The sequence below is a fragment of the Musca domestica genome, unplaced genomic scaffold (genome assembly GCF_030504385.1).
Source record: "Musca domestica strain aabys unplaced genomic scaffold, Musca_domestica.polishedcontigs.V.1.1 19, whole genome shotgun sequence".
In the NCBI taxonomy this organism is placed as follows: domain Eukaryota; kingdom Metazoa; phylum Arthropoda; class Insecta; order Diptera; family Muscidae; genus Musca; species Musca domestica.
In genome coordinates this window covers 775934-802751 of record NW_026712245.1, presented here as the reverse complement: position 1 = coordinate 802751, position 26818 = coordinate 775934, and the positions used below count along the sequence as shown (strand labels likewise).

At 35.6% G+C, this 26818-nt stretch overlaps 1 protein-coding gene across 1 annotated transcript in view; it reads left to right on the top strand.

Annotated features, from left to right (window-relative positions):
- The window catches only part of LOC101889189 (protein dachsous), a 472944-nt gene that overhangs the window by 401986 nt on the left and 44140 nt on the right, over window positions 1-26818 (top strand). Inside the window, exon 8 of the mRNA XM_059121118.1 lies at window positions 12630-13132. Within this exon, the coding sequence (XP_058977101.1) occupies window positions 12630-13132 (503 nt within the window). The remainder of the gene's footprint in view (window positions 1-12629; window positions 13133-26818) is intronic.

Here is a 26818-nt window from a genome sequence, read left to right as displayed (position 1 = left end):
CAATTATACTGATATGAGATCCAGCTTCGAATTTTTTTGTCAGGGAGTTTAAAAAAAATAGACTTGCAATTTTTCTAAGTAAATATTAAAGATTAACAATTTTAAAAGGTAAACATGTTTATCTGTATTTATATAGAGGTTGGTAGGATATAAAAAAATTGACATTTTTTCGTAACCCTTGTTTAGTAAAACTCTTACCTCTTCATATTTTTTCCAGATGTAGGAACTCTTACCCTGGAAAATATAGGATTTTTTCTGAAATAGTATTTTTTGTAGGAGGACTGTCCCAGGAATCAGGATATAAGGGATTTTTTGCAATTACTTTCATTGATGATATAACTCCAGAACCATTCAAAACCTTCTAAACACCACTAGTTATTTGATATTATTTCAATATACAGGGTGAGATAAAAAAAACTACAATCAACTTCAGACTGCTGTCATTTCTAAGCCACTCGTCCGACAGCGATAAAAATTATTCCAGTGGCAGCTCATTATATTGTTTACAAGCGTACAAAAGCATTTTGGTGAGCATTTTCCAGAAAAAAAAGTTATTCGTGAAGGAATTCAAGAGTGATAGAGTGATTTCTTTATATTTGGCTGGAAAACCACAAGTGGCTATCGTTAGAGCACTCCAGCATTGAAATGTGAATAAATCTTTTGTGTCTCGTTCCATCGCTCGTTACCGTGATACTGGTAGCGTTGCCCGACGTCAAGGAAGTGGACGGAAGAAAACAGCAACATCAGCAGGGATGGTTCGAAAAATAAAGATGCGACTTGATTGAAACCCGCGTCGCAATGGCCGAAAAATGGCTCGCAGGCTGAACATATCGTAATATTCCATTCGACAAATATTGAAAAATTAGCTCGGGTTAAAGCCATTGAAATTCCAAAAAGTACAAGAACTTATACCGCAACTGAAAGAAAATAGACTCAAAAGAGCTAAAGAGTTGCTTGGCTTGGCCGAATGTGATGAACTGCCGAATTTGGTTTTCTTCGATGAGAAAACATTCGTTGTCCAGCAGTTTGTGAACAAACAAAATGATCGCGTTTACTTGCCAAAGAGGTCAGCTGAAAATATGCACCTTCGGTTGACCCGCAGATCTCAATCGACCTCAATCGGCATCAGCATAAATACCGAATATTATCGCGAAAATATTCTGAAGGGTGTATTAAAGCCTTGGACAGGCAAACATTTTGGCCGCATACCTTGGACATTCCAACAGGACTCAGCACCATCGCACTCAGCACGCGCCACCCAAGAATGGTTACAAAATTAGGTTTCTGGCTTCATTTCCAGCGCACAATAGTCACCAAAATCTCCGAATACCCATCCGTTGGACTATTGTGTCTCGAGAAAGCAAGGTTGTCACTAAAAAATACCAAAGTATCGATCATCTCAGGCAAGCGCTTCGCCGGGAATGGGCCAAAATACCGCTGAGTAACATTAGGTCAGCGTGTGACGGTTTTATTGGCCGTTTGGAGGCCATAATTCGTGCCAAACCAGATCTATTTGAACAAATCTAAACTTATTCGAAAAGTTGATGCATTTCCGATATTTTTGCTTTCATTCAATAAAATTTAAAAATTATGGCATTTAACTTTGTTGCAGTTTTTTTATCTCACCACACCTGAAACGCAAACGGGTACCATAAAGATGGCCGGAATATTCAACACTTTATTTGAGGAAATAATTCAAAAGGCAACTGAAGTTTTCTGGCACTGGTTTATGGCATGCTTTTCTATGGGAAAATCAAATTTGGGGTCTCTGTTACCTCAGCGATATTTAGACAGGGGCCATTTCAAAGTCGGTGTCTACACTGGCCATTTTTCGATATATGTTAACCTACATAAAAAAAAAATAAATTTTTAAAAATCGGACTGTATCGCTAAATGTACCCATACCCATATAACGGTACGTCTCTAAATTCGGTATTTTGATGATTTTAGCTACATTTTTCAATGGAATTGTCTAAAAATCCATACTAGAAGCTCTTTCTAAGCACTTTAACCCCTGGAAGAGAAATTACTATATAGGTCCACGATATCCTATAGCCCACATATAACGGTACCCCCTGATATTCGATATTTTGACGATTTTAGGGACATTATTCACCGGAATAGCTTCAAATTTCGTATTTAGAATTCGTAATGGAACTACAACCTATGACATAAAATTGCGTATGTAGGTTCAGGGCTTCGTATAGGCCCATAAATCAGTACTTCGGTATTATATTCGGTATTTTTACGATTTAAGGTACAATATTCACCGAAATTGTTTGAACATTTCTATTTGAAGTTCCTAATAGGTACTACAGCCTGTGACAGAAAATTTTCTATTCCAGGTCTACGTATAGCCCCGATATAACGGTACCTTCCTTTATTCGGTATTTTTATGAATTTACCTACCTTATTCAACGGATCTATTTTCAAGTTTCGTTTTTGAATATTGTAAGGGCTTATGACAAAAGTTGCCTATGCAGGTCCACGTCTTCGTTTAGACCCAAAATAACGGCTATATTCGTTATTTTTAGGATTTTAAAAGAACACATCGTTACTTCACTCAAAGAGCCTCATAACTCAATAGATGCTATTTTTGAGTTAGTAACTTCTATCGGACATATTTCTATCAAATTTACATGCTGACATCTGTAGGACTCAAGAAAAACTTTGATTTAAGATAAATTAACACAACAGAAGACAGATACTGTCATTATGGGCCCCATGTTTATTCCAATTTCCGATTGTTATATGGGCGGACGGGCGGACAGAGGGACATACCTATATCGACTTAGATTATCTTCTATGGTGATCAAGACCAATATTGGTCCCAAAGGAAAATTTTGACGTATTTGAAACGGATCAATGAATTCAATGTAGAGGGAATAAACAACTGTATTGATTTCGGATCCGAAATCCGGAATATATACTTTTAAAAAATCTGCATTTATGGTTGCCTATGATATATACTTTAAAGGATTAAAATTAACACAAATTTAAGTCAATTAACAATATTTCCCATAAAAAAAAGTTTGCTCCCAAAAACATTAGCAAATAAAGATCTAAGAACACCTCATGGCATGTCTGAAAGTAGCAGAACCCACAATTGCAAAATTAACATTGATTTCCCATTGATTGACACACTTCAAATGCCTTGGTAATTCAATCCCCTTAGGATGGAACCAGCCTCCATTTGCAATGTTGCAATGTACACAACATTCAACACATTTCGCCACGAACACAAACACAGCCTCCCCCAAAAAACCGTTTGACAACTTATTTGGAAATTCCTGACTTAGATTTAACAAGACTTTCTTCGTCGAAACGATAAGAAAAAAATAAATGTTTAAATCAACTGTTCAATGGAGCTGCTGGGGTAATGTTTTGGCTTCGAAGATCATTTGGCCCGCAGACATAACTTTGTGCAAAACGAAGAAAAAAGCAAGAAAACTTAACGACTCAAAGTAAATCAATAAAAACGTTAAGAATTTCCTTTTAACATAAATTAACGTCACTTTAGTCTTAGGCAAAGAGTTTACATCAAACTTCGATGAAGTCGAAAAAAAAAATGCAGAAAAACGAAAGACGAGCAAAAAATCATTGACATTTTTAACAACTCACTTAGCCACAATCATCCTTGGCTAGGCAAGAGCGCACATACACACACACAGGCACACGCTGAGAAAAATCTAAGTTTATGTGTGGATATAAATGTGGTAGAGAACAAACAATTGAAGGAAGTAGGAAACGTGGCTTAAACACATCACCGGGCCAGAACTCACTCTCAATTGCTGGAAGACGTTTGGAAAAAAATATTCACTGAATAGTGGTCTAAACAAGTTCTGTTGCCTATTTTCTGTTCATTTCTCCAAGTCGCTGATCATGACCTATGTGGTCAATCATTACGAAAAATTGTGGCTTGTAAGCGAACAAAAAAAAAATAGAAAATCCAAACAAACCAACACAAAAAAGAAGTGTTCTACTTTTGCAACAATCTCAATCTCGGAACATATAACCAGACCCACATACATAGCGACGACTTACCTACATGGCCAGGACAAAATCAATGGCCAATAACCAACATGGCAACAATGTTGTCCACAAGGCCTGCAGTTGTTTCGTTTGGGTCTTTTTTTCTTTTCTTTTTGTTGTAATAGAAAGGAAAGCCAGCGAATTGTACAAACCAAGTCAATAGCAACAACAGAAATGCCAAGAATTAAGCAAATATTTTGTCCAAAAGGTCGGCCGGGTCGACTTTAAAGTATCCCCTTTTATGGTTGGCCAGTTAGGTTAGGATTTGCTGTGTTTGGAATATTTTGGAAACCGGGAAAAAATGTAAATAAATTTATTTGGCTTTTTTGGGCAAATTTGCCAGTTGGCAATGGGTTACAAGGGAGAAGGGTTAGAGATGTGGAAAAATGGTAATGGTAGGTGAGGGAGAAAAATGGGGAAATATTTTTTATCTTTTCAAGGTACACTCAGAAAAAATGAAGTGAGGAAAAAAAGGGAAGATATTTTTTGTAAATTATGAAATTGTCAATAGCTTTACCAAGAGACATTAGTATTTGTATTTTAGATGACAGATTAAGATGAGAAAGCAGCAGTATACCAATAGTCGATCGTATAGATCATTATTGAAGATGTCAAGAAAAAATTGTTATTCGATGATAGTGAACTACATAACCCCCAAAGGTTTTTTGGATGCCATAAAATAAAGAGAATATTAAAATTGTATTCCGTTTGGAAAACCTCGAAATATTCGTCAGCGACCAATACGAAGTATTGACGGCGATGACGCCGAACCATGTTCAGAATGGGCTCTATATAATTATACTCCTGATTTTCAGCCCCAATTTTCAACCACAAATGTTTTACATAGTCTGTATAAAGGAAATCTAGGGTTTTAGGTTCTACTAGTATAAAATGTTTTGTGTAAGTCCATTATTTGCTAAATTTCCATTTTTGTATGAATCTTACTCTGACTTTTATCAAATTTGATATCTGTTGAACTCAAGCAGTTACAGCTGAACTAACATATCATTCGATAGAGCCAAAACGTGCCTCGTCGAAAAATGGTTTTAGGTCTTTTTGAAAAAATCAGTTTGAGGGCATTTACAGTCGACCTAGTGCGCACGCTAACTCTCGAAAGGAGTTTCCGATTGGCTCCAAACTTCAATTCACTGGAATAATTTTAAAAGCTATCTGACAAGTGGCTTAAAAATTACCAAAGTCTGAATTTTGTAGCAGTTTTTTCATCTTACCCTCTTCAATTTAAATCCCACAAAGTACAGGGTGAAATGAAGAAACCGCAAACAACTTCAGACTGCTGTCATTTCGAAGCCACGAAATTATGCCAGTGACAGCTCATTATATTGTTTACAAGCGTACAAAAGCATTTTGGTGAGAATTTTCCAGAAAAAAAGTTATTCGTGATGGAATTCAAACGCGATAGTGTGATTTCTTTATATTTGGCTGGAAAACCACAAGTGGCTATCGTAAGAGCACTCCAGCATTTAAATGTGAATAAATCTTTTGTGTCTCGAACCATCACTCGTTACCGTGATACTGGTAGCGTCAAGGAAGTGGACGAAAGAAAACAGCAACATCAGAAATGGTCGAAAGTAAATAAGCGACTTGATCGAAACCCACGTTGCAGTGGCCGAAAAATGTGTCGTGAGCTGAACATATCGCAATATTCCATTCGGCAAATATTGAAAAATGAGCTCGGGGTAAATCCATTGAAATCCCAAAAAGTGCAAGAACTTACACCGCAAAGGAAAGCAAATAGACTCAAAAGAGCTTAAGAGTTGCTTCGCTTGGCCGAAAGTGGTGAACTGCCGAATTTGGATTTTTTCTGGTGAGAAAACATTCGTTGTGCAGCAGTTTGTAAACAAAGAAAATGATCGTGTTTACTGGCCAAAGAGGTCAGCTGAAAATATGCTCCTTCGGTTGGCCACCAGAACTCAAGCACCGGCCATGGTGATGGTGTGGGCCGCCATAACAGCCGATGGTCGCTCTCCACTCGTATTAATCGGCCGTGGCATCAGAATAAATGAAGAATATTATCGCGAAAATATTCTGAAGGGTGTATTAAAGCCTTGGACATTCCAACAGGACTCGGAACCATCGCACTCAGCATGCGCCACCTAAGAATGGTTACAAAATGAGGTTCCTCGCTTCATGTCCAGCGCCACCAATGGCCACCAATCCGTTGGAATATTGTATGTGGAGCATTTTGGAAAGCAAGGTTGGCACAGAGCAACAATCGGGCAGCGTGTGACGGTTTCATTGGCCATTTGAAGTCCATAATTCGTGCCAAAGTTGACCAATTCAAACAAATTTAAGCTTATTCTAAAATTTGAAATAGCAATTTCCGACAGTTTTTGCTTTCATTCAATAAAATTAAAAAAAAAAATAAAATAAAAATTATGGCATTTGACGTTGTTGTAGTTTTTTTATCTCACCCTGTATATATGCTCTTGATTATTCGTCGATTTAACTATGTCACTCCGTCTGTAGGACTGTGGAAATCACTCTAGCTTCCGAAAGAAACAAAATAGGTTGATAAAAATTTACTCAAATGTATATTATGCCTGCAGGACTTTTTGTATTGAAAATGGGCCATGTAGGTCGACGTTTTGGTATAGCCCTCATATAATGGCACCTCCCGATATTCGGTATTTTGACGATTTTAGCGGCATAATTCTCCGGAATTATTAAAAATTTGGCATTTGAAGTTCGTAATGGATACTACAGCTTATGTCAGAAAATTGTCTGTGCAGGTCCACGTTTTGGTATAGCACCCACATAATGGTATTTTGATGATTTTAGCTACATTATTCACCGATTTTTTTCAAGTTTCGCATTTGAATATTGTAATGGCTTATAACAAAAATTACCTATGCAGGTCCACGTCAGCATATAGACACTAATATAATAGCTACATTCGGTATTTTTAAGATTTTAATAGAATTTTTAACATTTTTTTTTTTTTTTTTGAAAATTGTCAAATGTTGGAGGTATTCAAAATTCGGCCCAGATGAACTTACAGCTTTTTACTTGTTTCAAATGATATTAGAAATGAAGTTTCCTAATAGTAGCGCTATTTGAGCACCTAAAATTGATTAATTTCTTTTATCCGACTATGTCCAAATAGATCTCAGCCGACTCAAAATTTATATACCATTTGAAGATAATGGTACAAAAATGCCCGATGTTCTCAAATTAAAAATTATATAAATTTATTTATATGAAATATTGAGAAAATTCTTTCCAGGTTTTTATGAAAACGTTAACAATTTTCAATGGGCATAATAAAATGTGGGTCTCTGTTCAAAATATTTCATTTCCTAAAGACTTCATATGTATACATACAACAAGAAAAAATCACCTTCAAACCCTCAAGTTATAACAAACTGCTCAACCTAACCAAAATTCAAACGCATTGCACTTTGCTGATGGAGATCATAAAAGTTGATATCATCTATTAAAAAAAGATTTATTTGAAACACACACACTCACAAAAATTCTCACATACCATGTTCTGCAATGCTCAAATGGCTTACAGCATCTTGTGAGGAGTTCTCAACTGAGAAGCTTACCCGTAAGCCACATTCAGAATAACCAGGAGAACTCTACACAAAACCATTTGATAAGTATGTGTGTGTGTGTTGCAACTAGAACAGCAGTTCCAGGCAATGTCAACTCATCCGTCAATTCGATGTCTTGGCAATTGACATTTAGGGGCCACTGTAAGCAGCCTCCAGAATCCAAATTACCAAGAGGGGAGGATGGAAGCTAGTTGCGATGAGAGATGAAGGCCTGAATTGCCAGTAAACTACTTGCAGTACTCCGCTTGCCACAAAACAAGTTCAAAGAAATAAAATCTGAAGTTGACTCAATTGATTTGATGATTCCTTCTTTCTTTTCATCCATCCACCAAGTCACCTTCCATGGGGTTTTCCTCTACTTCTCTACATCTGCGAATGATAAAATGTTTATTTTGTGGTATTTTATTTAAATCCACACAATTTATGTTAATGACATTGTATGGTTCCAGTCGTTGCACCACACACAAACCGCTCACAACAGCAACAATAACTAGAAACGAATCTCCTGAAGATTGATTTGAAATGATTAAAATCTTTTGCTTTCAAATGATATCCTTCACCGCAAACGGGGCAATCTTTGTAGCTGATCATTGGCTGAACACACACACACACTGTCAGAGGAGAGCGAAGCAGGCCATGGTTAATGGCAGAGTCGAAAAAAAATCGCCCAGAAAGAAAGCCAGAAAGCAGGCAAAATATTGATGAATGGTTTCAGCATACATTAGCCGATGGAAACTGGAGCAATATGTTATAGATTCATTAGATAGAAATCTTTGGCTGGTGCGGTGAGTAAGTGTGTGTGTGTGTCGTGTTGCATGTAGATATAATTTTTTGCATTGCAAGCGGCAGCATGTGCCTAGAAAACGGGTTGTGTGCCAAGGCGGCATTCATTTATTATGCCGCAGTTATAGGAAGCGATTGAAACAATGTCTGCAAAAACGAAATGACTGTTGAAGAAATTGGCTTTGATGTCTTTTTTTTTTGTATTTTGCGGAATTTTTTTTCAGTTTTATTTGGTAATTTAATAAACATCTGTGTAATATACCGTTGTAAATATGGAATACTTTTATACCTTGAAAAGGAGGGTACATTTACTTTGTCAATCCGTTTGTAACATCCCTAAATATTCGTCGTATACACAATATAGCATATATATTTATTATCAGCATAAAATTCTAAGTCGATTTAGCGGTGCCTTCCTGTCTGTTGAAATCACGATACAGCCCACATTATTTAACGTAGAGCTTCAATTTGACAGAACAATTTGTATTGTGTCTAGGATGGTTGGTATTGAAAATAAGATATATCAGTCCACGTTTTAGTATAGCCGCCATATAACGGTACCTTCAGATATTCGGTGTTTTGATGACGGATTTGTACAAAAATTGGTACTATGGCGGAACATAGTACAGGGTTGCCCATATTCGACGGACTTTTGGGCCCATTCCAATCGACGAGGCTTGTCTGCAGGCAACATTCTTTGCGTCAATTGAATGCAAAATGAAATGAATGAAAATGCAAATCAATTCGAATAATCCGTTGTAAAGTGGACCGAGCCATGCCCAACTGCTGAGAACGGCGTTTTTGGGATGTTCTTGGGGACCTCTCAACACTGGCTCGTACGGCAGCGATATTCTCGGCCGATCGCCTTGGTCGACTTTTATATGGCCTCTTCGGTTTAGAAAGAGCCTCACCAGTCGAAAATTTTTCGTATAAACGCTTAATGGTGTTCTTAGAAGGCGCACTTCTCACATTTTTCAATGTTTTAAAAGCGCGTTGAGTTTTCACAATTGACTTCTTGTAAATTTCAACTATTGGCGTGTATTGGTTCATGGTAAAAATCTGCTTGGACTGACGCTTCAAACGCGGTATGTCATTAAGCGATGTGACACCTCTGTCAAAAGTTATGGCGTTGCTAGATGGGTCCGACGAATATGGGCAACCCTGTGTATATTCATAATCAGCTTACAATTCTAAGTCGATTTAACAGTGTCTTTCTGTCGGTTGAAATTACGATACAGCCCACATTATTTGACGTTGAGTTTCAAAATTTGACAGAACAACTTGTATTGTATGTAGGATGGTTGGAATTGAGAATAAGATATATCTGTCCACGTTTGAGTATATCCGCCATATAACGGTGTTTTGAGACCGATTTGTCCAAAAATTGGTATTTGTAGGTCTACTGTGGCGGAACATAGTATGTATAGGTCCACGTTTTTATATAGCCCCACATAACGTACTGAATATTCGGATTCAGTGAGTTTTGCCTCATTTTTTCACGGATTTGTCAAAAAATTGACTCCGCTGGTGAAAAATTGTTTGTATAAGTCCACGTTTTAGTATAGCCGCCATATAATGGTACCTGCAGATATTCAGTGTTTTGATGGCGGATTTGTACAAAAATTGGTAATAGTAGGTCATAATGGGTTCTAGATACTGTGGCGGAACATAGTACTTATAGATCCACATTTTTGTATAGCCCCACCTAATAGTATCTCTGGATATTCATTATATTGAAGATATTTGCCTCACTTTTCACGGATTTGTCAAAAAATTGGTATTTATAGGTCATAATGGGTTCTAGCTCCGGTGGTGAAACATTGTATGTGTAGGTCCACGTTTTTCTATAGCCCCCAATACAACGGTACCTTCCAATATTCGGTATTTTGGTGATTTGTCCCACATTTTTCTACGGATTTGTCTAAAAATTGGTATTTGTAGTTCGAAATAGGTTCAAGTTCCGGTGGCGAATCATTCTATGTATAGGTTCACGTTCCCTCCCGATATTCAGTGTTTGACGATTTTTGACACATTTTTTAGAAATTTGTCTAAAAATTGGTATTTGTAGTTCGAAATAGGTTCAAGCTCCGGTGGCGAAACATTGAATGTATTAGGTCCATGTTTTTGTACAGACCTCACCTCCGGTATTCGATATTTTGATGATTTTTGCCACATACATGGTGAGATGAAAATACTGCAACCAAATTCAGACTGCTGTCATTTCTAAACCACTCGTCCGACAGCTGTTAAAATTATTCCAGTAACAGCTCATTATATTGTTTACAAGCGTACAAAAGCATTTTGGTGAGAATTTTCCAGAAAAAAAGTTATTCGTGATGGAATTCAATCGTGATTGTGTGATTTCTTTATATTTGGCTGGAAACCCACAAGTGGCTATCGTTAGAGCACTCCAGCATTTAAATGTGAATAAATCTTTTGTGTCTCGTACCATCGCTCGTTACCGTAGCCCGTCGTCAAGGAAATGGGCGGAAGAAATCAGCAACATAAGCAGATATGGTTCGAAAAGTAAAGAAGCGACTTGATCGAAACGCGTGTCGCAGTGGCCGGAAAATGGCTCGTGAGCTGAACATATCGCAATATTCCATTTGGCAAATATTGAAAAATAAGCTCGTGGTAAAGCTTTGATATTCCAAAAAGTGCAAGAACTTACACCGCAACAGAAAGAAAATAGACTCAAAAGACCTAAAGAGTTGCTTCGTTTGGCCTAAAGTGTTCAACTATCGATTTTAGTTTTTTTTTCCGATGAGAAAACATTCGTTGTCCAACAGTTTGTAAACAAAGGCATACAAAATGATCGTGTTTACTTGCCAAAGAGGTCAGCTGAAAATGTGAACCTTCGGTTGGCCATCAGAACTCAAGCGCCATGGTGATGGTGATGGTGTGGGTCCTCAAAACAGCCGATGGTCGCTCTCCGCTCGTATTAATCGACAGTGGCATCAGAATAAATGCCAAATATTATCGCGTAAATATTCTCGAGGGTGTATTAAAGCCTTTGACACGCAAACATTTGGGCCGCAGACTTTAGACATTCCAATAGGACTCAGCACTATCGCACTCAGCACGCCACCCAAGAATGGTTACAAAATGAGGTTCCTCGCTTAATTTTCAGCGCACAAAGGCCACCAAAATCTCCGGATACCAATCCGTTGGACTATTGTGTCCGAAGTATTTTAGAAAGCAAGGTTGGCACCAAAAAATACCAAAATGTCGATCACCTCAAGCAAGCGCTTCGCCGGGAATGGGCCAAAATACCGCAGAACAACATTCGGGCAGCGTGTGACGATTTCATTGGCCGTTTTAGGGCCATAATTCGTGTCAAAGGTGACCCATTCGAACAAATCTAAACTTATTCTAAAATTTGATGATATTTCCGAAACTTTTTACTTTCATTCAATAAAATGTAAAAATTATGGCGCTTGACTTTGTTGCAGTTTTTTATCTCACCCTGTATTCCATATGAAGTATAGGAAGTAGTCGATATAATCAAAATCTGACACGTTGTAATATTTTATCATTCTTAGGTCAGATACGAATTGGTCAATATTGTCCAACTGCTTCAATATTGTCCAACTCCACCATAAAGGGTCAATAATCTGAATAATCATATCTCTAGTCTGGAGGTACACATCTGTCGGAAAAAACCGACTTACCTTACAAAACTACATGAAGGGGGTACTGTATTCAGGTTGCTATGGGAAAACGTTGGATGGGAAAAGTTTCTGAACCTTTTAACAAGGAAACCAGAGGGATGTAATAGGCACCTGTTGAAACATCGCACATTTAAATTTGCAGACCTTTTAAAATATCATTTTTTCCCAAAATTGAAAAATTGTTCAAGAGGTGCTCCAATCGATCAGTGGCACAACTGTTGGAAATATGGATTAGACATGAAAAATGTTAAGCTTAGATTTACCAAAGATTTTTTTTTAATGGAAGTATGCCTAATAATCGCTTGTAGTCAAAATCTGATTATCGATATCAAGTTATACAAATTTATGCTGATATTTGAAATTGATATTCGTTTATTTATTTTATAAAATTTTATTATTTAATGTAGGTGTTAAAAACATATGCTTTCGTAATTTATTGAAATTAATTACGCCAACAAATCATCCGACTATTTATTTTCTTCTCAACAAGCAACCGTCATCAATACATCATTTGTTACATCCTCTCTAACATTTTTCTTCTCTTCCTTCTCTTCTCCCTTTCCAGGTGAAATAACCACTCGCGAACCGCTGGATCGTGAAGTCGCCGCTGTCTATGAATTGGTTGCCGAGGCTCGCGACCAAGGTACACCGTATCGCAGTTCACGCGTTACTGTCAAAGTCCATGTAACCGATGTCAATGACAATCAACCGAAAATTGTCGATCCGCAAGAGGATGTGGTCAGCGTGCGCGAAGAACAACCGCCCGGCACTGAGGTGGTTCGCATACGTGCCGTCGATCGTGATAATGGCCAGAATGCATCGATCACTTATTCGATATTAAAAGGTCGTGATTCGGATGGCTTTGGTCTGTTTAGCATAGACGCCAACACGGGTGTCATTCGCACGTTGGTCGTGTTGGATCACGAGGAGCGTAGCATCTATCGTTTGGCCGTAGCGGCGACGGACGGTGGCAATCCGCCAAAACAATCGATACGTTTGCTGCGTGTTGAGGTGTTAAATTTGAATGACAATCGGCCAACGTTTACCAGTTCGAGTCTAGTGTTTCGGGTGAGTGTGGCTTTTGTTGTTGTTTTTATTTTTTTTTATTCAATAAGTTTGTGTTATTAAAGGGAATTTTCTATAGCTTTTGTTTTTGTATGATGACAAAGTCTCGAGGTTCTCTTATTTTGGTTTTCGGTTTTTTTTTATTTCAATCCTTAGGGAAAGTAGCTATTTTATGCTAGCCTTTTTCAAGAGGAAATATAAATTGCCCACGCCTGTATCCAATGTTTCTTTAGGAAATAAATGGCCTGCAACCTAAAGGGTTTGGGTTTGAGAGTAACACAGTGGGGCAATTTGAAACTATTTTTTGTATTCCCTGCATCCTAAAAAGAAGAAGAAAAATGCACCTTGATCATATATATTATATATATTCTTGATCAGCACAAAATTCTATGTTGATTTAACGATGTCCGCCCGTCTGTCTCTTTGTCATTGAAAATCACTCTAGGTTCCGAACCATCACTCTAGCTTCCCAAACAAAAATTACTCAGATTTGTGTTTGGTGTGCAGGACTTTTTGTATTGAAAATGAGCTATATAGGTTCACATTTTGGTATAATCCCCATAAAACGGTACCTCCCTACATTCGGTATTTTGGTGATTTCAGAGATATTATTCACCGGAATTGTTTCAAATTTTGAATTTCAAGTTCCTACTACAGTCTGTGACAGAAAATTTCCTGTGTAGGTTCAAGTCTTCGTATAGCCCCCATACAAGGGTACCTCCCTATATTCGGTATTTTGGTGATTTTAACGAATTGTTTCAAATTTCGTATTTGCGGTTCGTAAGAGTACTGTGACAGAGAATTGAAAGTTCAGGTCTTCCTAGGGCCCCCATATAACGGTATAATATATATTCAATAATTTGATGATTTTAACGACATTATTCACAAGAATTGTTTTTAAATTTTGAAGATCTTAATGGATACTAAAGCCTATGACAAAAAATTACATAAGCAATATCCTTAGAAGAATATCAGAATAAATTCCTCTGTCTGATAGCCCTTTATAATTAAAGCAATTTAAAGGCCATGTGTAAATAAATGTTCCCCTCACTACAGAAATCCCTCTAAATGTCCCCTATACAGAAAACAACCTTAAAATTTTCTAGCTTAAGAAGACCGCCTGAAGGTTTCCCAATAGGGAATATTGAAAGCTTACCAGCTGAATATATTCCGATACAGAAAACTATTGGTAAATAATTTTTCCATAGAAGACAAATTGAGGATCTTCTTTCTACCCAAGACCATCAGAAGCTCGAAAAAACAACGAAATATCGCGACTTAAACCTATTGGTGGTCTCCTAAAACTATATGATAATCTGGAGGTCCCATTTATCTAGAAGACCTTTACGTAACTTTTCTGCGTCCAGAAGAGCTTCTAATAGTCTTTGGTAGATCGAGGATCTTCAAATGGTCTTCTGTGGAAAAATTATCTTCGAATAGTCATCGATATAGAAATATATTTAGGTAATTTATTTTAGCACGTCGATTTGAAGGTGGGACACTATTCTTATCTAATGGAATAATAAATCTTATAAATAAATGTATGCAATGGAATTGTAGGAATTGTTGTAGGTTCCAAATCTCTTTTTGCCAAAATGACGAAATTTTTATAACAAAGGGATATATAACAATAACTATAGATATGTTACCAGGCTTATGAAATACATTCGATAAAATTAACTGGAATTTGTTTTGACTTCATTTGAAAATGCCCTCAATTTAGCTTTTAATTTCTGCTGCTTTGAATTAGGATATTTTCTCCTATTACTCTCTGCCATATGTCTTTCATTATAATAACATCGAGAGACAGCTTTAAAAAAGACAATATATGATTAAATGTCTACTTTAAAAGGAAACAAATGCCACCTCCAACGAAGAGGCTCCGTTTTATTATCCCTCATAGAACTTGAGTTCAAAACGAAATTATATAACAAACCGCTGTTCCGATGCAATGCTAATGAAGATTTTTTAAAAAATAGGAATCGAATGGGATTTCTTTCTCAAGATCTATCTACAATAGACAGACAATCTGACGATCCCTATCTGCATAAGACCATTTTGAAAGTATTTATTTCCAGGAGATCATCTGACAATTTTATGAATATACGGAAGCGATGTTTTTAAATAAAACGATGAAAGGAATCTCAAAAATATTTTTTCTACCCGTTCACAGCATCCCACTGTATTTGGATGAGTACATTGAAATATCATCACTTTTTTCCAGCCTCCGCATAGGTATCCCTTTTTGAAGACCAGCGTTGACTTTGCAAGAAGTCATGGTTTTCTTTGGATACTTTTTGTTTTTTTGCTTTTCTAGAATTTCTTCATTTTTTCTGCAGTTGTTTTTTCCTGAAGTTTTTGTCTTTGGCTGCCGTTGTTATTTCACACAATATTCAAATTCTAAGAATTTTTAGTGCTTAAGTATTTTACGCTTGTTACTTCTAGTATCTAGTTGATGGTGTTGTTGCTATTGCCCGCTCACACTCTCCATTTAAATGTCCCCGCATATGCAAGGCAACAACTATTTTTTTTTGTCTCACTTCTATGGGATTTTCTAAACCTTGCTGTGTTTTTATATGTAAAATTTGTGTATACCACAGAGATAGATAGACAGGCAGTCAGATGGAAGGACAGACACACACGAACAGCTGCTGGACGGACAGTTACAGTTTACAGCAACAGCAGCCGCCGCCACATCATCATCGCCAGCTATTGCTAAAGCAAAAAAGCTGAAACAGCAACAACAACAACAAAAAGAACTAAAAATTTGCAACATTTTGAGTAACCGTAAGTGTTAAGACTTGAGAGGTTCAAGAAATGAAAAAATCGTGATCTTTGACTTTAGAAACAAAAAAATAAAATAAAGAAAAAAATAGTACAAAAAATACTATGTGGACACAAACCCCCCAACAGAATTGAAAATGAGAGGGAAGGATAGCCAAAGAGAGTATATATTCAAAATTAATAGAATATAAAATAAATTTATGGCAATTCCTAAATATTTAAATGATTGATAAGAAAAGTCAGGAATTTGGATAGAAGGATGGAACGCAGAAAATAAATTAACTTCTTGAAGCTGCATATTTTTATACCCTCCGCCATAGTATGGAGGGTATTTTATGCTTGTATATTTTGAAATATACATTTTACACCCCACCAAGTATATATATTCTTGGTCAGCATAAAATTCTATGTCGATTTAGCGATGCCCGTCCGTCTATATGTCTGTCCGTATGTGAAAATAACTCTAGCTTCCGCACGAAATGAAATAGGATGATTAAATTTTACTCAAATGTGTATTATGTCTGCAGCACTTTTGGTATTGAAAATGGGTCATGTAGGTTCATGTTTTGGTATAGCCCCCATATAATGGTACCTCACTTTTTTCGGTATTTCAGTGATTTTGTGATTTACACGGCATTATTTACCGGAATTGTTTCAAATTTGGTATTTGAAGTTCGTAATGGCATTATATGACAGACAATTGCCTATGCAAGTTTCGAAATTTAATATTGTAATGGCTCATGACGAAAGTTGCCTATGCAGGTCCTAGTCGTCGTATAGACTCTAATATAATGCCTACATTCGGTATATTTAAGATTTTAACAGAATTTTTAACGATTTTTTTTATTGAAAATTGCCAAATTTGTTCCAAATGGTGGAGGGTATTCAAAGATCGGCCCAGCCGAACTTGCAGCTTTTTTACTTGTCCTTTACTTCATCTCCAAGGTCAGAATTTTTAATATTTGTTAACTTCAAGGTCGGTTCCTAGAAATTTTATATGTTCAATAAAGTTGTTCAATGGGATATTATATAAATTTTTGTAGTTTGGTATTAGCTTGATATTTAAACGGTTTCTTATCTATATACTAGAAGCGAAAAAAATTGATGAAAAATTGACTTTGTGATTTTGACCTTGAAGACGAAGTTTTACTGATTTTATGAGTTAAAAATTGTTGTTCTGTATGACAATAGCTATAATTTTCTCTCAGGAGAAAATCCGATTTCTGAATGATTTCCAAGATATAAGACTTGCAAATGTTTCATTTGGACATTAAGGCCCCAAATTTTAGTGGCCCATAATAGCAAAATTAGATTAAATAGGGGAAAATTTCAAGACACATATTTTGTATTTTTTGGTCCATCATCATGCTCTAATTGACTTAAAAATGACATACAGGGAATTTTAAATTTTCATTATTTTGGCTAAAAAAGAATATTTTAATATTTTCTTTTAATAAATAAATAAAAAGAAGCATTATTCCCTCTATTTTAGAAAAATAGAACACAACAAGCAAACCCTTGTGTGTAATGGAGTATAGTATATCTAAATGTATACAATGAAATAGTTGTAGACTCCAAAATTTATTTTTGCAAAAATTACTACTTTTTGATAAGATTTATGAAGAAGATTAAGAAATTCATAAGAAAAAAAATACTCGAAATACTCAAGTAAAATTTCAATTTAGTTTCCTTCTGATTGGGTTACCTTCCCCTATTACTCTCTGCCACATGTCTTTCATTATAATAACAGCGAGAGACAGCTCTAAGAAGACAATGTATGATTAAATGCCTACTTCAAAGGGAACAAATGTCACCATCAAAAATAGTGCTCCATTTTATTGAGTTCAAAAGCAACTTATATAACAAAACTATGTCTCGATGAAGTGCTAATGAATATTTTTAAGATATTGGATCGAATGGAAATTTTTTTCAAGAGCCAGTTTTCTAATATTGGAACTATCGAGGAGAATCTTCGTCCTTGGGCAAGGCGACAAAAGTATGCCTACTAATTTAAATTTATTTTCGGAAATTTAGAAACTGAGTTCTCTGGCCGAAACAGCAATTTTTTGATACAACTACTTTTGTACCAAAACTCAGGAAACCAAAAAGTTACGCTAAAATATTTTATATTGACATTTTACTACAAATTCATATTATCAGTCAGGAGTTTCGATTTTTTTCGTTAATCACTTGCACCTTTACATACAAACCCATTATTTTTACAAGGGTTTGTCACCGGAAATAAGCAGCTACTACTCGGCGACTAAAGTCTTACATCTACATCAACTACTCACCGTATTTCTTCCATAACCGACGCCAAATTCCCAATCATTTTTGAATGAAGAAAATATTGTAAACTTTTTACTCTCGGAAGCAATTTTTGGGTCGAATTAAATCTGCAGTGTAACACAAATTCCAAAAGCCGAGATATTTTCATGTAGAGAACTTTAAATAGAAAATATTGCAGTCAATATGAAAAATTAATAAATTCAGTATGAAATTTAAAAAGTCAAAAACTATTAAAAAATCTGATATATTCAGCTGCTGCCACATATTTGCAAACAAATGTTAAAATTAAATTTTTAAATTTAAAAATAGAGGTTCAGGGTCCCTTGCCAATACTGTTTAGTTCAACATTGTGACTAGCGCCTTCAAAAAACAAAAATTGGGTACAGCCATATGAATCCATTTTAAAACTTAATAAGTAAAAAACAGCTAAGTTCTAAAAACTTTTAATACCCTCCACCATTTAGAAGAAACTTGAATATTTTCAAGAAAACAAAAAAAAATCCGAAAACTACCACTTAAATGAAAACCGTTATATGGAAACTATACGAAGACGTGGACCTGCTTACGAAATTTTTTATCATAGGCTGTAGTACCCATTACGAACTTTAAATATGAAATTTGTTACAATTCCTGTGAATAATGTCGTAAAAATCATGAAAATACCGAATATCGGAGGTACCATCATATGGGGGCTATACGAAGACGTGAGCCTGCATACGAACTTTTTGCCATAGCTTGTAGTACCCATTAAGATCCTCCAATACGAAATTTGAAACGATTCCGACGAATAATGTTGCTGAAATCATCAAAATACCGAATATCGGAAGGTACCGTTGTATGGGGGCTATACGAAGGCGTGGACCGGCACAGACAATTTTCTGTCATAGGCTGTAGTATCCATTACGAACTTAAAATACCAAATTTTGAAACATTTGCGGTGAATAACTTTGCTGAAATAACCAAAATACCAAAAATTGGGAGGTACCATTACATGGGGGCTATACAAAAACGTGGACCTACGGGACCCATTTTCAATACCAAAAGTCCTGCAGACACAATATACATTTGAGTAAAATGTTATCAACCAACTTCATTTCGTTCGGAAGCTAGAGTGATTTCCACAGACGGATATTGCTAAATCGAAATAGAATTTTATGCTGATCAAGAATATATATATACTATATGGGGTCTAAAATGTATATTTTGGGGTGTTACAAATGGAGTGACAAACTTAATATACCCTCCATACTATGGTGGAGGTAAAAAGACAACGTGATGATTTTTATACCCTCTCCTCTGTGGCCATATAGCTGAGGATATCAAAATGTTCAAAAAAATAAAATAATCCGCATTCTTAAAAGCACCTTAGTATGTTCTCAATACTATAAGGCTGCAAATTTCCCATACTATTCGAGTCTTGAAGGTTTTTTGAAAATTAAAAAAGTGGCAACTAATATACTATTTTTAAAAATATTAGAAAATCTACCATTGTAGGATGTAGAAAGTTCATAAAAATATTTTTTTTATAAAAATCGGTGAAAAATACCTTGAAAATATTTTAAGCACCGAAGATATAATCTCTTATAATTTGAAAAAAAAACACACCCTTCACCATTTGAAGTAACTTGAAAATTTTCTAAAAATTCCTTCGAAAAAAAACGCAAGAAAAACCGGGGATTTTACGAAGATGTGGTTCTGCATAAGTAATTATTTGCCATTGGTTGTAGTACCGATTACGAACTATAAATACGAAATTTGAAACAATTCCGGTAAAAAATGTCGCTAAAATCAACAAAATACCGCACATCAAGGGGTACTACAATCATAAATGGGAATGCGAATATGGAAAGGGAATCGCAATATAGGGACTACACGATATCGTTTTTTTAAATCTAGGATAGATTCCATTAAAGCACTCTAAAATATTCTTAAAAATTCATTATTAGACCTATCATAGGGGTAAATGTCACAGCTTTAATAATAAAACTTTAAGAATATTTTAAAGTGTTTTCAAGGGTCTATTCACTCTAAAAAAATCGAAACAACAACTCTGCTATTTTCCAAGAAAAGTATTTATAAATATGTTTTCGCTTTAGCGAAATAATAAATCCTTAAAAATATAAAATAGTGATTGGGTTTTAAATAACTCAGTCTATAATTCTGAAAAAATCATTAAAAATATTTCATCTGTAGTTGTTACATAAGTAATCAATATATAAGTTCCTTTTAAGATATTTGCGTATAGAACGGTTCCTATATTTTCGAAACTCTTCGGATTTCTATTCTTTTCATATTTGCTGTCTTTCTTGAATCACTTTTTTTTACAATCGAAGTTAAGCTACTTTGCATTTTACCGCACACGGTATACTCCCTTACAAATACTCCTCATTGTAAATATATGATGTAGTACATAAATGCATACATATGCTAACACATATGATACACACACCCATACATACTGTGTAGAGTACATACAGACATATTAACGACTCAACTATTGTATGTGTGACAATGATTTGTAGCATCACGTGACAAATGTTAAATACACGAATTTCTGGCCGTAGATTTTTTTCTGTAACTCAGTTTTTTTTTTCCAGTATTTTTTGGTAGTTAGTTTTGCATTGACATCGGCATCAACGGCAAGCTGTAGCAGTAGGCAACAACAGTAGCTGTTGTAAAAAGCAGCAAACAAAAAGAACAAAGCCAAAAGGAAACATCCATGGTTCGTTTTTTACCAAGAATCTCAACAAACAATCATCACAAAGAAGTTTTGCCGCTGCCACTTTGACACTCTGTTTGTTTGTTTAGTTTAGTTTTGCATAGCCGAAGAAGATTAACAAAGGCGACACAATGCAGAAATGGGTCGAAACGAATATTAGGTGCACTACTTTTAATAAAAAATAACTAAAAGGAATTCAAATCTCAAACTTTGTTAAGTCTTTTTAAATTCTACAGGGTGAGATAAAAAATAACTGCAAGAAAATCAAATGCCATAATTTTTCCTTTTTATACCCTACAACACTATGTGTTGGGGGTATTATAAGTTTGATTGGGCCAAAAATTATGTAACACCACGAAATATTGGTTTCCCACATAGGAAAGTATATATGGATCTTCCTAGCTCGCCGAGCTGAGTCGATCTAGCTATGTATGTCCGTCCGTCCGTCTGTCCGTCTGTCCGTCTGTCCGTCTGTCCATGTTAATTTGTAATCACTCTACAGGTCGCAATTACGGCCCGATCTTCACGAAATTTAGAATGGAGGTGGGGCTAGGGTCAGAATAGAACCCTATTTCTTTTGGAGATGATCGCATAATGTCTAGGGGTTGAAATGGACCAAAAACTGAAAAAATTTCTGATTTTGCAGTTGCTCTACAGGTCGCAATTATAGACCAATCGACGCGGAAGTTAGCATGGGGCTAGAGCTTAGGACTGGGCAGAAGCCTTCCAATTTTGATGGTCATTGGGTAAAATTTAGTGGATGAAATGGGGCACAACATATTTGTTAAATAAAAGTAAAATTTTCCATTAAACCGCGAATATTTTTAATCCCGCGAAATCACAAATAGACGAACAGGTCAATTCTGACCGTTACGTAGATGCCGATAGTAAATTTATCGGTTATGTATAGCGAAATATATACAATGGGTATATACAAAGGAAGGGGATGTTAGTTAGAATGCTTATATCTCAGGAATGGCTGGACCGATTTTGACAAATTTTGTCAATTCAGAATGCCCTCTTGGCATAAAAGTATAAAATCTAAAAAAATCGCATAAAAAGATGCCTGTAATGATGTTAATAGTATTTTGTGATAGTATTTTGTGGCATTTTTTTATTTTTTTCATATTTTTTATCGCATGCGATTTTTTCAATTTGACTTATAATATTGAATTGTACATTTTGTAATATTTTTTCATTTTACAACACAGGTTGGGGTTATTATATACAGATTGCAATTATCGTCCGATCTTCACGAAAATTTTCATAAGGGTAGGGTTGGACTCAGAAGGGCTAGACCTATTGTTTTCAAAGATGTCCGCAATTTATTAAGGGTCGAAATGGACCAACAACTAAAAATTTTCCTGATTTTGCAGCCGTTATAGAGGTCATAAATAGAAACCAAAGGACACGAAATCTCGCATAAAGTTAGAGTTTAGGACAGCGGGTACAATAGACCACTAATTTTGTGTGAAAAATTCCAGTATTACTTACAGGCGATATCTGAAATACACAAAAGGCGAACTTCTGGCTTTTTTATGCTGATTTCGTTGACGAATATAGCCAAATATCGTAGACAAGCAAATCATATAGATGTGTCTAAATTTGGAGGTACGGAGAAGCTTCTTGCTTTTGGAGATGATTGTAAAATATTTAGGGGTTCAAATTAACCAAAAACAAAAATTGAAGCCAATCGACACGCCTGTGAAGAAAGTTAAGGACAGTGAAGAATTCTAGCTTTTTGGATGACCATTGGATTATATTTAGCTGTAAAATGGACCACAACAACAACACGACGGAGTGCATAAATATTGGGCAAATGTCCCCAGTCAAAATCCTAATTTAAAAAGCGAAATCTTCCAATATGGATTTAAACATAAGGGGGATTCTAACATATTGTAGTGTTGTAGGGTATAACATAGTCGGCCCCGCACGACTATAGCCTTTGCTTACTGGTTTTATTTTAATTTTATTGAATGAAGCAAAAAATGTCGGAAATAGCATCAAATATTAGAATAAGTTCAGATTTGTTCGAATTGGAATTGGCACGAATTATGGCCTTCAAACGGTCAATGAAACCGTCACACGCTGCCCAAATGTTGCTCTGCGGTATTTTGGCCCATCCCCGGCGAAGCGCTTGCTTGAGGTGATCCACACTTTGATATTTTTTAGTGACAACCTTACTTTCCAAAATACTCCAGACACACAATAGTCCAATGGATTGGTATCCGGAGATTTTGGTGGCCATTGTGCGCTGGAAATGAAGCGAGGAACCTCATTTTGTAACCCTTCTTGGATGCCGTGTGCTGACTGCGATGATGCTGAGTCCTGTTGGAGTGTCCAAGATCTGCGGCCAAAATGTTTGCGTGCCCAAGGCTTTAATACACCCTCCAGAATATTTTCGCGATAATATTCTGCATTTATTCTGATGCCACGGTCGATTAATACGAGCGGAGAGTGACCATCGGCTGTTATGGCGCGCCCACACCATCACCATGGCCGGCGCTTGAGTTCTGGTGGCCAACCAAAGGTGCACATTTTCAGCTGACCTCTTTGGCAAGTAAACACGATCATTTTGTTTGCCTTTGTTTACAAACTGCTGGACAACGAATGTTTTCTCATCGGAGAAAACCAAATTCGGCAGTTCACCACTTTCGGCCAAGCGAAGCAATTCTTTAGCTCTTTTGAGTATATTTTCTTTCTGTTGCGGTGTAAGTTCTTGCATTAATTCTTGCACTTTTTGGAATTTCAATGGCTTTAACCTGAGCTCATTTTTCAATATTTGCCGAATATTGGGATATGTTCAGCTCACGAGCCATTTTTCGGCCACCGCGACGCGGGTTTCGATCAAGTAGCTTCTTTACTTTTCGAACCGTTTCTGCTGATGTTGCTGCTTTTTTCCGTCCACTTCCTTGATGTCGGACTACGCTACCAGTATCACGGTAATGAGCGATGGTACGAGACACGAAAGATTTATTCATATTTAAATGCTGGAGTGCTCTTACGATAGCCATTTATGATTTTCCAGCCAAATATAAAGAAATCACACCACCACGCTTGAATTCCACCACGAATAACTTTTTTTCTGGAAAATTCTCACCAAAATGCTTTTTTATGCTTGTAAACAATATAAAGAGCTGTCCCTAAAATAATTTTAACAGCTGTCGGACGAGTGACTTAGAAATGACAGCAGTCCGAAATTGGTTGCAGTTTTTTCATCTCTTCCTGTATGGGGCTTCAGATATTCCTTTATTTCCCTATATTTTTAAAAAAATATTTCTTTTCCAAGATAATCCATGGCATGGATTTCGATATTAATTGTATAAATTAAAAAAAGTTATTCAAAAACATTTACAAGAAATCTGGAAGGCTCTCAAAATATTTGAGTCCATATTTTTTCATATGAATACCACATTTATTGCTGGGTCATCATAGCCTGAAGTGGTTCATATTTTGAAAACATTTTATGTTATCAAAATTAATTTTATCAACTCCGGGTGTTACAAATCCAAGGCCTAACATCATATATCTCCCTTTCAATATTGAAGGGTATCGAGAGGAAACTAAAACCGAAAAAAACTTCAAACTCATTTGTTTAAAATAAACCAAACGCTGATATCAAAGCAAACTAAGGCGTGGGATTTTTCTTTTCTTGTTTTTAGCGTTTTTTTTTTCTTCGTTTTTCTCTTTCTCAAAGTTAAACAAACCGTTTACCAGTTTTCCCCCTGGTGAGAACAGTTCCTCTATGCAAATTATATCCCCCATCCGTCCCATCATCATTAGTGGCGGCAATATTGTCGTGGTGTTGTTACTCGCCCGACTGCTTGTCGCAAAAAATGGCAATTCATTAGCTGCCATTTTCGGCATAAATAAAATAAAAACAAACACTCGAACGAAGTACATAAATTGAAATTATAACATTGGCATTTTAAATGGCGGTAGTTAACAAAGCCGTATCTCTCTGTCGCCCTGGCTGCCGTTTACAAGCCGCATAATAAGTTGGGAAGTTGTTCGGTTTATTAACAAAACACACAGCAAAATGTTAATGAATGCGACGTAATGAAGGTGTTTTTGGGGTAATTGTGTTAAATATTTGAGGTTTTTCGTTGCGGTAAAAGTCTTTAGCAGAGGGCTACTGTTTGGAATGGTCACATAAATTGCAATAATACTGGTGATAAAGGAGAGGTAGTCTCAGGAAAGGAAGGAATGACTTTTGGGACGTTTTTTTAAACCCACTATTAAAGCCCTGATTGAAGTTTTAATGAAATGTACTTTTTGAAAAAATTAAAAATTAATTTCTACAGCGACATAAACCCTTTAAAAATTTTCCTAATATAATCCTCCAATTTTTTCCTAAAATTTCACAATTGAATCCCTTAATTTTTTTTCAAATATAATGGTGCCTTTTTTCTTAAAGATTATGGACAGAGCTCGAAAAAACATTATAAACATCCTCCAAAAGATACACAACTCAAGCCAAAAAATAGTTTCAAAACAGTCTAGTAAAACTCCATGTTTCAAATATTAAAAAAACACACCATGAAAAAAATTTATAAAATTGTATTTCTTTGGAAGAAATTTCTTTTTGAATGTTCTTCAAATACATGCAGAGATTCTTTACAGTTTCTTCAAAACATATTATTAAATATTCACAAATAGAGCCTTCAAAAAACATTGCTAAAAATTCACACATAAAGCCTAGATATCATCTTCAAAAAATATTCTAGACTTCATCTTTAAAAATTATTCTCATATTTTTTTAATATTCTTAAAAAAATACGACATTTTTGAATAACCTTAAAATGCAATACATGACTGGAGCTAAAATTTATTTTTTTTTTATTTATTTTTTTTATGTCAAAAAAATATCGCTCTGTTATTATCAACTATATGAGCCTTGAAAGTCGTTGAAAAAAAGTCCATGAAAATATTAAAAAAAAACTCATGGAAAGTACCTTGAAAATTTTCTTACCACCGGAGATTCTGAGAGCCAAATAGAGCCTTCAAAAAATGTTGCCAAAATTTCATGCTTTGGGACCAGATATCTTTACAACCTATCATTGAATGATAGTCCTCGGAAAAATGTTTCTAAAAAATCCGTGTTAATTGATAGTCTTTGAAGCTTATTCTTTAAAAAATTATTACAATAGTATTTAAGAAAATATCCTTAAAAATTCCATGTTAATTTATAGTCCTTGAAAAATTATTATTAAAAAGATTACTTCTCGAAAATTCGCTTCAATACAATCCTTAAAAATATTCTTAAAAAATCATGAAATTATTATTTTAGCATAGTACTTAAAAATATATTCTTGAAAAACTCCACGTCAATATAGAACCTGAAAAAATATTATTTAAGAGCCCAAGTTAAATATAGTCCTTGAAAATAAATAAATATTTACTTCAAATGATCTACAAATGTGATTTTTTTGATTTGATTTTTTTTTTCAAAAATTTACATCATTATAGTCCTCTAAACAGTATTATTTAATATATCAAGTGATCTACACGTCCTTAATTTTTATACCCTACAACACTATGTGTTTGATTGGGTCAAAAATTTTGTAACACCTCGAAATATTGGTTTCCCACATAGGAAAGTATATATGGATCTTCCTATCTCGCCGAGCTGAGTCGATCTAGCTATGTATGTTCGTCCAACCGTCTGTCCATGTTAATTTGTAATCACGCTACAGGTCGCAATTGTGGCCCCATCCTATTGCTTTTGGGGATGATCGCATATTTAGGGGTTGCAATGGACCAAAAACAGAAAATTTTCCTGATTGCTCAGTAGGCCACAATTATGAACCAAACGACGCGTACATTTACATGGAGTTAGAGTTTAGGACTAGTCAGAAGCCTACCAATTTGTGCGGCCATCGGACAATAATTAGCGG